General features: G+C 41.4%; 1 protein-coding gene across 1 annotated transcript in view; it reads left to right on the top strand.

Moving 5' to 3' along the window:
• LOC134659882 (protein slit) overlaps nucleotides 1-10760 on the top strand; it is a 50016-nt gene extending 39256 nt beyond the window's left edge. The window contains exons 28-31 of the mRNA XM_063515590.1: nucleotides 843-969; nucleotides 2689-2760; nucleotides 9237-9304; nucleotides 10481-10760. Coding sequence (XP_063371660.1) covers nucleotides 843-969; nucleotides 2689-2760; nucleotides 9237-9304; nucleotides 10481-10633 — 420 coding nt within the window. The 3' untranslated portion in view covers nucleotides 10634-10760. The remainder of the gene's footprint in view (nucleotides 1-842; nucleotides 970-2688; nucleotides 2761-9236; nucleotides 9305-10480) is intronic.
• The last annotated feature ends 1824 nt before the right edge of the window (nucleotides 10761-12584 follow it).

Below are 12584 nucleotides of genomic sequence, written 5' to 3'. Positions count from 1 at the left end.
GCTCAAAAGTAGATTCCGGACAGGGCACGGGAGCAGTAATTTGAGCCTTTAGGTATTTTTAAGTGTACTCTAAAAACCAATTAATCAGTGAATTCATATGGAACTCGGTGTGAAAGTGTGACTTCTTTATGTAAAAAAAAAATGGTAAGTATTATCTGATGCTAACCCGCGATTTTCATCACGGACAGAAAAAAAATCGTGTTCAGAAATTGACCCGTCTGTTCCTTTGATGAATAAAATACGTCACATTCTAAATTCAAATTCGTAAAGACTGCGTTCACAATATACTTCATTCGTTTATGACTACTTAGCTTTGCTTGTATGAAGAGAGAGTATTATGGGATGTTACAAATTCGAGTTTTTCACACTGTTAATCCCGATTTTAATTTTTGAAAAAAATATATGTTAAACATTATTAAATTCTACATAAAATATGTAAATTTGGTAACTGTCGCTATCTCGCACGTATTTTTTTTATTTTTCTGAAAATTTTCATCTCAATTTTTTACTATTATTTTAAGAGATAATTCAATATTATTTTTTTCAGAAAGCGACCTTAATTGTATATACAACATACCCAAATTACAAAGAAATCGGATTATTACTTTGGCTGTAATAAAATAAAAATGATTTTTCTTTTTTTGCATTTTTTTTTTAAATCTGAAGCATTTGAGGCTTAATATTTGGTGAAAGCACTACATATACATAGGTTAATAATCCAGTAAAAGGATATTGTTTTTTTCGCTAAGGGCAGTTTGGCCATGCTTACCCGGCTATACCCTTTGCCGCCTTTTTCTACTGTCAAGATCTGGTTGACCGAGTATACATGTTTTTTTGCGCAGGATCCATGCGTTCCGAATCCGTGCGCGCGCGGCGGGCGCTGCGTGCGCGAGGACGGGCCGGCGGACTACTCGTGCCGCTGCCGCGCGGGCACCGCCGGCGCGCAGTGCGAGCTACGGACATCTATCGGTAATTATACACAAACACTTTACATTGCGCGCTTTGTGCCGAGTCTTGCAGGAATGGCGCTGTATAAGGCGCGCAACCTAAAGCAAACAATAGGTACACCTCGACAAGTGGGAGTAATACGGTCGCCGTGTGCGCGAGGTCGGTCCTTCAGAGCTTCAGACTAGTCACCGCCGGCGCGCAGTGCGAGCTACGGACATCTATCGGTAATTATACACAAACGCTTTACATTGCGCGCTTTGTGCCGAGTCTTGCAGGAATGGCGCTGTATAAGGCGCGCAATCTAAAGCAAACAATAGGTACACCTCGACAAATGGGAGTAATACGGTCGCCGTGTGCGCGAGGTCGGTCCTTCAGAGCTTCAGACTAGTCACCGCCGGCGCGCAGTGCGGGCTACGGACATCTATCGGTAATTATACACAAACGCTTTACATTGCGCGCTTAATGCGGAGTCTTGCAGGTATAGCGCTGTATAAGGCGCGCAATCTAAAGCAAACAATAGGTACACCTCGACAAGTGGGAGTAATACGGTCGCCGTGTGCGCGAGGTCGGTCCTTCAGAGCTTCAGACTAGTCACCGCCGGCGCACAGTGCGAGCTACGGACATCTATCGGTAATTATACACAAACGCTTTACATTGCGCGCTTTGTGCCGAGTCTTGCAGGAATGGCGCTGTATAAGGCGCGCAATCTAAAGCAAACAATAGGTACACCTCGACAAGTGGGAGTAATACGGTCGCCGTGTGCGCGAGGTCGGTCCTTCAGAGCTTCAGACTAGTCACCGCCGGCGCGCAGTGCGGGCTACGGACATCTATCGGTAATTATACACAAACGCTTTACATTGCGCGCTTAATGCGGAGTCTTGCAGGTATAGCGCTGTATAAGGCGCGCAATCTAAAGCAAACAATAGGTACACCTCGACAAGTGGGAGTAATACGGTCGCTGTGTGCGCGAGGACATCTATCGGTAACTTTTCCTACTCAATACTCATTACGAGTTTTACAAAATCGACCCTCATTTGCAATAGGCTTGATGACAAGTTTTATTAATATCAGTCGATCTGGGGCCTAATTCGACAAGCGACTTTTGACGTCTCATGTTGAACTCCCGTTGAATCTGAACAATCGTGGGTTGTCGAATAGGTAAAGATCATAAAGTTGTACATGTCGAATATGGGCCCGGTTTGTTTTGAGGATCAAATGTAACATTGTCAATGACACATTGTAAATGTAACGTTGTCATTTGTCATGTGATATATGAAACCCATTTCCATGATAAATTGCTCATTTATGTCATGCAACTATTATGCCACACAAATAATTATGTGATGTCACTTGTTATAACAAATAATATGCTTTAGAATATGTAATCATTATGACAATGTATATTAGACGAAGTGTTAATATACCTTATGACCATTATATCAATAATAACATTATGTATACCGTTAATTAGGTATTGCAGTAGTATGCCATTTATTACGTTATTCAAAATATCGATATATCAAACTATAATATATGAAAAGTAATTATAACAAATGTAATGCACCCGTCATCATCCCTATATCTTACTTTCCACACTTGTACAGTCAACTACAAAGAGATGTATCCACTTTTTCACCTTATTGCATTGTAATAAAGTGAAAAAGTGGATACATCTCTTTGTAGTCGACCCTACATATTTGAAATATGTAACAGATATTTATTTTACGTTTGAATGTACAGGGGGCGCGCCTGTGATCACTCAGAAGATGCCGCAGCGTAAGATGGCCATCAACAACGTCCAGGCTTCACCAGGTATGATACCTTTATTCATTGACATATATATCTCAGGACTGGCCTTACCTGCACTTAAAATGATACTAGTTCAGCGGTGTCACTCACGAATTCGAGCGAATCGTGTAGTCTAACGCGACTACTAGTTGCGACCAATCGCGCGGCCGCGCGCGCGTAATGCGAACTCATCAACCAATCGCGTTGCAGCGTTTTCACACCGCTGTACGGCCCCATTCTTATTGCCCGTAAGACTAGTCCTGAGATATATATGTCAATGCCTTTATTCCAATGTTATTCGTAATTTCGAGGTTAGTCCCTTAGTAGTTTATGAGACGTGTTTACCTCCCAAATATAGGTATAAAAAATAAATATGGGACAATTTTTTATTTTATTTTATTTATTATTGGGAAACAAACAGCGAAAAAAAATACATATGTTTTTAAACAAATACAGAAAACACATAAGCCATAACAGTTTCCACTTAAAATAGAGTAATAACATTTTTGTTGCTCAAACTAGACTTACACAATTTGGTTGAACTTATGACTTTGTAAGTATGGTTAAATGTAGGTTTAGGTAAGATCATCAAATTAAACCTTAAAACAATAACTAAACTATAGCGATATATACATGCAGCTCGTTATCATACTGAATACAGATCTTTAAAATCTAATAGGTACTTACTTTTTTTTTTTAAATTACAATTCTTTGTTTTTTTTTTTTTTTATTTGTTATTTGTTCTTTATTGCAGAAACAAACTTAGGTAAGGTTGCATTAAATATATCGATATCAGAGTACTTTTCATTATAAATTTTGCATGCTCTAACAATAAATCTGTTCTTTGCGTACACAGTTCGGTTGGAAGGAATTGAGAATAAGCCAGAGGAACGCGTTCGACGGTCTGGACATAGAAATAATATGTTCGAAAGCAAATTAGGCGAGTCTATTGACCCGTTAAGAATTTTAAATAAGACAACTTGGTCCCTGACTTCGCGACGTACTTGAAGGGATAATAGATGGTTAGGAAAAGTTTTGAATTTATATTTCATAAACTTGATAAATTTATTTTGGATCCTTTCTATTGAATCAATGTGAATAGCAAAATGCTACAGAAATCGTCCTAGTCTCCCATAGGAAGCTCAATAAGAGCTCATTTAGACGGTGCGAGAACTCGCATGCTAGTTTCATTACATTGCGTCATTTGATCGGTCGGCTGAATTGATGTAACCTCAATGGTCCGCAATGTAACTAAAATCGTATATGAGTTCGCGCGCCGTCTAAATGAGCCCTAAGGACTAAGGATTGTGTTGTGGGTAATACACCACGATATTTCTAATAGATACTTAGATATAAAATAAATAATAAAAATAAAATTCATTTATTTCGAGTAACGAGGACTCATAATCACAATAATATACAATTAAATTAAAATTACATTAAACAAAATAAATAACATTAAACATACACTATTCTAAATACTAAGCACAACACAACAAAAATTATTTTAAAACATGCCGGTCGCAACAATGCCGCGTGTAGGGGCAGTCGACTCTGTCGGCAATCATGGCCAGGACGGCGTTGGGGCTAGCTCGCACTCTACGGACCAAGGCGGCGCCGCGCGCGCGCATGCTCGCGGAGAAACACGCCGCGCGCGCCTCCGCGAACATGCCCGACGCGCTGCAGTAGCGAGGCAGCCCCATCACCGCCCTGAACGCATTGTTAAACTGCACACGGAGGGTGTTGTAGGCTTTCCGAGTGTAGTTCGCCCACAGGCTGCACGTGTACAGAGACGTGCAGTACGCTCTAAAAAGCGTTACTTTCACGTCCCAGGAACACCTTGCAAACCTCCGGGCGATCATGTTAGCTCTAACACATAAGGCCCTCCGCTCACGCTCGATGTCAGCACTGTCCTTGAGGTCGGTCGTAACGATATGGCCAAGATATTTAAATTGTTGTACTCTTTCCAGAGGTACGCCATTCAGATATATAGGGGGCACGTCCAGTACTCGTTTAGACCCAACCTCAAAGACCATATACTGGCTTTCAACGGCATTGTACATTAAACCGTGGTCACTAACGTACTCCTCACAGGTTTTAAGTAAGGTGCGAAGGCCACACATTGACGCACTCAGCAGGACCATATCGTCTGCATAACTCAAGTTATTTACGCAAATACCATCCACATGACAGCCGATATGCCGACCGCTGAGCTCGACAATAAGTGCATTCATGTACAGGTTGAAGAGTGAGGGAGACGTTAGACCTCCCTGTCTCACACCACACTCCAGCCTGTACTCCTCCGACATCTCTCCTGCCCATCTCACGCTGTTGACCTGGTGTCCGTACCAGTGCCTGAAAATGTTAACTAGTTCCTGAGGCAAATTAATGCTCTCAAGCTTTCTCCATAATCGCTCGTAGGACACCATGTCAAAAGCTTTGGATAAATCCAATATAGAGTGGAAAAAAAGCGCTGGTGGCCTGGCGGTAAGAGCGTGCGACTTTCAATCCGGAGGTCGCGGGTTCAATGAACTTTTATGTATGAAATATCGTTTGATATTTACCAGTTGCTTTTCGGTGAAGGAAAACATCGTGAGGAAACCGGACTAATCCAAATAAGGCCTAGTTTCCCCTCTGGGTTGGAAGGTAAGATGGCAGTCGCTTTCGTAAAAACTAGTGCCTAGTTGCCTACTGCCTACGTCAATTTTTGTGAGAGTCAGGATGGCGGGTGTATGGAAACAAAAATAAACAAAAAGCATACCATATTTTAGTACCTAATTTGTACTATTTGGTACCTCCTATAAAAAAATTAGTACCTCACGGTATTTCAAGTTATTACCAAAAAACGTTACACCCGCCAACCTGACAGTCAGAATGGCGGGTGTATTTTATTACGCTATGATCCCGTGATTATTGATAAATTCTATAAAAGCCAAATTTTAGTACCTTTTTAGTACTTTAATATTCAATTATAAATTGAGCCATTTTATTTGTGGTTTCCGAGTTTTACTAATTTTACACTTTGCATTGCTATTAAAAAAATTCAGGCGCTTTAATTTTTCACCGTATCTATATCGTTTTTAAGAAAAAACGCTACGCTACAACTATTTTTATTACGCCAGGATTTAGTACCTTTCATGTTTAATCTGTTACCCTTTCACGGTTAATCTGTTAGGTTCAATTAACTATGAAAATTACGTCTTACAAATGGCCAGGCGCCATGTCAAAGGATGCTTCCTAAGAAGAAATTCCGCTCTTCATTGTGCATGTAATTGTGCACCTAATACCTACTCTTAAGTACAGGTTAATCAAATAAAACTTGCAAATTATGTCTGTTTGTCCGTATATTAGTGTGATGAATATACTCCTTTGTGGGATCCCGTTGATGTCCTTGTTTTGCTAAGAAATGCTAAGTACCACATACTATATTTTTATTTTCTACTGTGAGTACGATTGAAATACATACCTTTTGCAAGCAATATTTTCATTTAACTATTCTTACATGAGGTTTTTCTATCGTCTTGGTTAGTTTCTTAACTTATACATAACTAACAAAATACCACACCCGGTAGTATTTTCATGTTTAATATCCAAATGGTTCTATACAGGATGGATTTTCTTTTTGAGTCAGTGAGGGCAGCTACCAGATCCCGTGCTGCTACGAAAAAACGGTCTTAGAAGACCTTCGCTCGATTTCAAATTAATAAAGATTGGCTTTTACAGATTTCGAAAAAAACATACAGGGTGCGAGAAAAAGGTCATTTTTGCAAACTTTTTGAAGTGAAAACTTCTTTAGCGGCGCTGGGCACTTTTTGAGGTGGGGAAAAAATGATAAACTCGAGACAGCGTAAGGCGATCACGTGACCGTAAGGGGCGTAAGGCGATCACGTGGCATAATGAATAAAGAAAAACGCAGTGTTATTTGACATTTATGTTGCGGACTCCTTTTCAAGACTCTTTACCTATGTTCAAATAATTTGACGTTGTCATGGCAGTATGTAAATAAACATGTCAATGAAAAAGTGTGATCTTATTTGAGAATGATAATAATATATAATAAATAAATAGAATACCTCCGCTAAACGTATGTATCGTGTTACCGGGCGTTGGTAACATAGTGTGGTGAGTTTTCACTTCTATCGGCACTCCCGGAGTGCAACCGTTGTTGCTTGTTTTTTGATGCCAATCGATCCCATTCCTATTGAGGATCAAAAGCTTGTATGGAACCAATAAAAAAAATTCCGGCTAGAAAAGCCACAAATCGAGGAAAACTTTTCCCATACAATTTAAGTATGAAAATGAAAACTTTTATTTTTCACATGCTATTTTTGTATGCCAATCGATTCCATTCCTATCCAGTATCAATAGTTTCCTTGTGGTCAACTTACGGTAATGTACTAAAAAGTCAACAAATAAAAAAAAACTTTTTCCATACATTTACTATGGAGAAAACGTGAAATTTAATTCACATTCTTCTATCTACCCAATCAGTCCTGTTCCTGTCACATTTAAAGATCATAATACTGTATGAAGACATCTTACTGCTGTAAGACTGATGGGCGAGATAGAAAATTGTGAATAAAATTTCACGTTTTCTCCATAGTAAATGTATGGAAAAAGTTTTTATTAATTTGTGGCTTTTTAGTTCATTATTGGAAGTTGACCCCTAGGAAGCTATTGATACTGGATAGGAATGGAATCGATTTTCATACAAAAATAGCATGTGAAAAATAAAAGTTTTCATTTTCATACAAATTGTATGGGAAAAGTTTTCCTCGATTTGTGGCTTTTCTAGCCGGAATTTTTTTTATTGGTTCCATACAAGCTTTTGATCCTCAATAGGAATGGGATCGATTGGCATCAAAAAACAAGCAACAACGGTTGCACTCCGGGAGTGCCGATAGAAGTGAAAACTCACCACACTATGTTACCAACGCCCGGTAACACGATACATACGTTTAGCGGAGGTATTCTATTTATTTATTATATATTATTATCATTCTCAAATAAGATCACACTTTTTCATTGACATGTTTATTTACATACTGCCATGACAACGTCAAATTATTTGAACATAGGTAAAGAGTCTTGAAAAGGAGTCCGCAACATAAATGTCAAATAACACTGCGTTTTTCTTTATTCATTATGCCACGTGATCGCCTTACGCCCCTTACGGTCACGTGATCGCCTTACGCTGTCTCGAGTTTATCATTTTTTCCCCACCTCAAAAAGTGCCCAGCGCCGCTAAAGAAGTTTTCACTTCAAAAAGTTTGCAAAAATGACCTTTTTCTCGCACCCTGTATGTTTTTTTCGAAATCTGTAAAAGCCAATCTTTATTAATTTGAAATCGAGCGAAGGTCTTCTAAGACCGTTTTTTCGTAGCAGCACGGGATCTGGTAGCTGCCCTCACTGACTCAAAAAGAAAATCCATCCTGTATAGAACCATTTGGATATTAAACATGAAAATACTACCGGGTGTGGTATTTTGTTAGTTATGTATAAGTTAAGAAACTAACCAAGACGATAGAAAAACCTCATGTAAGAATAGTTAAATGAAAATATTGCTTGCAAAAGGTATGTATTTCAATCGTACTCACAGTAGAAAATAAAAATATAGTATGTGGTACTTAGCATTTCTTAGCAAAACAAGGACATCAACGGGATCCCACAAAGGAGTATATTCATCACACTAATATACGGACAAACAGACATAATTTGCAAGTTTTATTTGATTAACCTGTACTTAAGAGTAGGTATTAGGTGCACAATTACATGCACAATGAAGAGCGGAATTTCTTCTTAGGAAGCATCCTTTGACATGGCGCCTGGCCATTTGTAAGACGTAATTTTCATAGTTAATTGAACCTAACAGATTAACCGTGAAAGGGTAACAGATTAAACATGAAAGGTACTAAATCCTGGCGTAATAAAAATAGTTGTAGCGTAGCGTTTTTTCTTAAAAACGATATAGATACGGTAAAAAATTAAAGCGCCTGAATTTTTTTAATAGCAATGCAAAGTGTAAAATTAGTAAAACTCGGAAACCACAAATAAAATGGCTCAATTTATAATTGAATATTAAAGTACTAAAAAGGTACTAAAATTTGGCTTTTATAGAATTTATCAATAATCACGGGATCATAGCGTAATAAAATACACCCGCCATTCTGACTGTCAGGTTGGCGGGTGTAACGTTTTTTGGTAATAACTTGAAATACCGTGAGGTACTAATTTTTTTATAGGAGGTACCAAATAGTACAAATTAGGTACTAAAATATGGTATGCTTCTTGTTTATTTTTGTTTCCATACACCCGCCATCCTGACTCTCACAATTTTTGGGAACAAAAATAGCCATTTTGCCATAGGCTCCCATGAGCCGTGGCAAAATGCCGGGATAACGCGAGGAATAAGAAGATATAGAGTGGACATGAAACCGTCATGTCCACTCTGAATTATTGTCATTGTGAATATTTTAATAATGTATGTTGGTTTGTTTCAGCCGCCCCGTCTCACAAACAGCAAGCTGAGCACGCACCCGCCGCCGCACCCAATGGAGCATGTAGAAAGGTATCTAATAAAAACCGGCCAAGTGCGAGTCGGACTCGCGCACGGAGGGTTCCGCACCATTAACAAAAAATAGAGCAAAAAAATCGTGTTTGTTGTATGGGAGCCCCCCTTAAATATTTATTTTATTTTATTTTTAGTATTTGTTGTTATAGCGGCAACAGAGATACATCATTTGTGAAAATTTCAAATCTCTAGCTATCGCGGTTCATGAGATACAGCCTGGTGACAGACGGACGGACGGACGGACGGACGAACAGCGAAGTCTTAGTAATAGGGTCCCGTTTTTTACCCTTTGGGTACGGAACCCTAATAATATTTACCTCTTACAAACCTATGTATAATTTTGTCTTTCTTCAACAAATAGAAATATCAAACGGGTACACTACATAAACGGAAAAAATATTTTCGGATTTTTTCTAAATCGGAACTTTAAGCTTTCGTGCATATGAAAATCGGATTTTAAGTATTCGGAAATAGCACAGTCGTGATTTTCTTCTTTCGTGGTTTTCAAAGTCGTAATTTCGATATTTCGGACATATAAAAAATCGGGATTATGAAAGTCGGAAAAACATATTTCGGAATATTTGGGTGTTCCCATATCAAACAGATGGATAGGGACAAACGATTATCAAACGTTTGTTAGATTTGGCAGCCGTTTATCAATAACGCCATTAGACATTTTCTAGCTATTACCTAGTAAACCCAAATGATCTGTAGCGGGCATAAATGTGTCAGAAATTATGCAAAATTGAACCCTATCGCTTTGATATAAGATTCAAAATAATTGTGGGAAATATATTCCCTCTGCCTTATACAGTCTTAAGGGGCCCATAATTACCAGTTCGCCGGACGATTCAACTAGCCTGTCAGTTGTTCGGAGCTGTCACCTTTTGCGTTTAACCACAGAATAAATAATAGTACTAGGTACAGAAGACCCACTCTCTAACAAAACGCGTCTGTTACGATCAAGACAGATATGGCCGCTAGGTGGCGACAGCGCCACGCGCGGCTTATGGCTATAGCCACCAAAATTGGTGCGGAACGGATGTACTTTTAGCTACCTGTAGCAAAGCGACGAAATCGCGGAGTCACGCCTGGTTTAACTGACAGGCTGATATCATCCGGCGGACTGTTAATCTATGGGCCCCTTTAATGTTGGCTTTTCGGACTTTACAGGAAGCGACTCGCGAATACATAGTGGAAGGTAGTTGCCGCAGCCGCCGCGCTGTCCGCTCCGCGCGCTGCGCCGGGACTAGGAACGGTTGCGGCAAGCAGCACTGCTGCGCGCCGCGCAAGACCAAGAAGAGGAAGGTGTGTGTCTCGCTCTAACACTGTCTCTAGCATGTGCCGTCTCACTCGCCCTAATACATAGTGGAGGGTAGTTGCCGCGGCCGCCGCGCTGTCCGCTCCGCGCGCTGCGCCGGGACTAGGAACGGTTGCGGCAAGCAGCACTGCTGCGCGCCGCGCAAGACCAAGAAGAGGAAGGTGTGTGTCTCGCTCTAACACTGTCTCTAGCATGTGCCGTCTCACTCGCCCTAATACATAGTGGAGGGTAGTTGCCGCGGCCGCCGCGCTGTCCGCTCCGCGCGCTGCGCCGGGACTAGGAACGGTTGCGGCAAGCAGCACTGCTGCGCGCCGCGCAAGACCAAGAAGAGGAAGGTGTGTGTCTCGCTCTAACACTGTCTCTAGCATGTGCCGTCTCACTCGCCCTAATACATAGTGGAGGGTAGTTGCCGCAGCCGCCGCGCTGTCCGCTCCGCGCGCTGCGCCGGGACTAGGAACGGTTGCGGCAAGCAGCACTGCTGCGCGCCGCGCAAGACCAAGAAGAGGAAGGTGTGTGTCTCGCTCTAACACTGTCTCTAGCATGTGCCGTCTCACTCGCCCTAATACATAGTGGAGGGTAGTTGCCGCAGCCGCCGCGCTGTCCGCTCCGCGCGCTGCGCCGGGACTAGGAACGGTTGCGGCAAGCAGCACTGCTGCGCGCCGCGCAAGACCAAGAAGAGGAAGGTGTGTGTCTCGCTCTAACACTGTCTCTAGCATGTGCCGTCTCACTCGCCCTAATACATAGTGGAGGGTAGTTGCCTCAGCCGCCGCGCTGTCCGCTCCGCGCGCTGCGCCGGGACTAGGAACGGTTGCGGCAAGCAGCACTGCTGCGCGCCGCGCAAGACCAAGAAGAGGAAGGTGTGTGTCTCGCTCTAACACTGTCTCTAGCATGTGCTGTCTCTCTCGCCCTAATACATAGTGGAGGGTAGTTGCCGCAGCCGCCGCGCTGTCCGCTCCGCGCGCTGCGCCGGGACTAGGAACGGTTGCGGCAAGCAGCACTGCTGCGCGCCGCGCAAGACCAAGAAGAGGAAGGTACGTGTCTCGCTCTAACACTGTCTCTAGCATGTGCTGTCTCTCTCGCCCTAATACATAGTGGAGGGTAGTTGTGTGTAGGAACCAAACGCAAGACCAAGAAGAGGAAGGTATGTGGTTAATCGTACCTCTCAGTCCAGCAATGTCTTGTAGCGTGTGAATTGTATCCGGTTCGAAGGACCATGTTAATAATGGTCCTATCCTGTTACGTTACAGAACCATAGAGATAAGATAAGATAAAAGATAGTTTATTCAAGTAGGCATATTACAATGCACTTATGAACGTCAAATAAAGCTACACCCCGGCTCCAACCCTACACCTCTACCTCGAGAAGATTTAAATCCCCCCCTCAACCATGTTTTTACATGTTAAGTACGTGAGCAGAATTGGAATATGTTTAACCCAAAATTAAGCACACCTCTTGGTCGTCTTTCGAACGTTCTTAATGATCACAAACATGTCCACAGATCCGGCTGGTCTGCCCCGACGGCACGCGCACGAGCAAGGACATCGAGATCGTGCGCAAATGCGCGTGCGGCAAGAAGTGCGCGCGCACCACCCCTTTCCATTAAAGACTGTAACCTTAGGTCCAGGCATTTCACAGACGATGGCATTTAAATAGGCTAGCTAGTCCGTCTAAGTTATTCTCACAAGGCACAATGTCCTATTTTTAGGATACTTTAAATGAATTAAATGTCATTACGGTCCTCGAAGACAATTTGAAAACCAGACACTTTAAACTAATACTTTGGAAATAATTGTGCTAACCTATAAATATAAAAACGTCGTCTATTCTATTGAATATCTCTAAAAAAACTATTTAATTCAGTTTCTAAAGTAAATTAAATGCCATTTGTTTGGGCCTAACAAAAATTGACTGTGGACTTGTTAGTTTACATAATGACCATAGAGAAATATAGTAAG

The sequence above is a fragment of the Cydia amplana genome, chromosome 25 (genome assembly GCF_948474715.1).
Source record: "Cydia amplana chromosome 25, ilCydAmpl1.1, whole genome shotgun sequence".
Classification (NCBI taxonomy): Eukaryota; Metazoa; Arthropoda; class Insecta; order Lepidoptera; family Tortricidae; genus Cydia; species Cydia amplana.
Note: the sequence above shows the minus strand (reverse complement) of the source record. Positions and strands in the feature narration are given on the sequence as shown.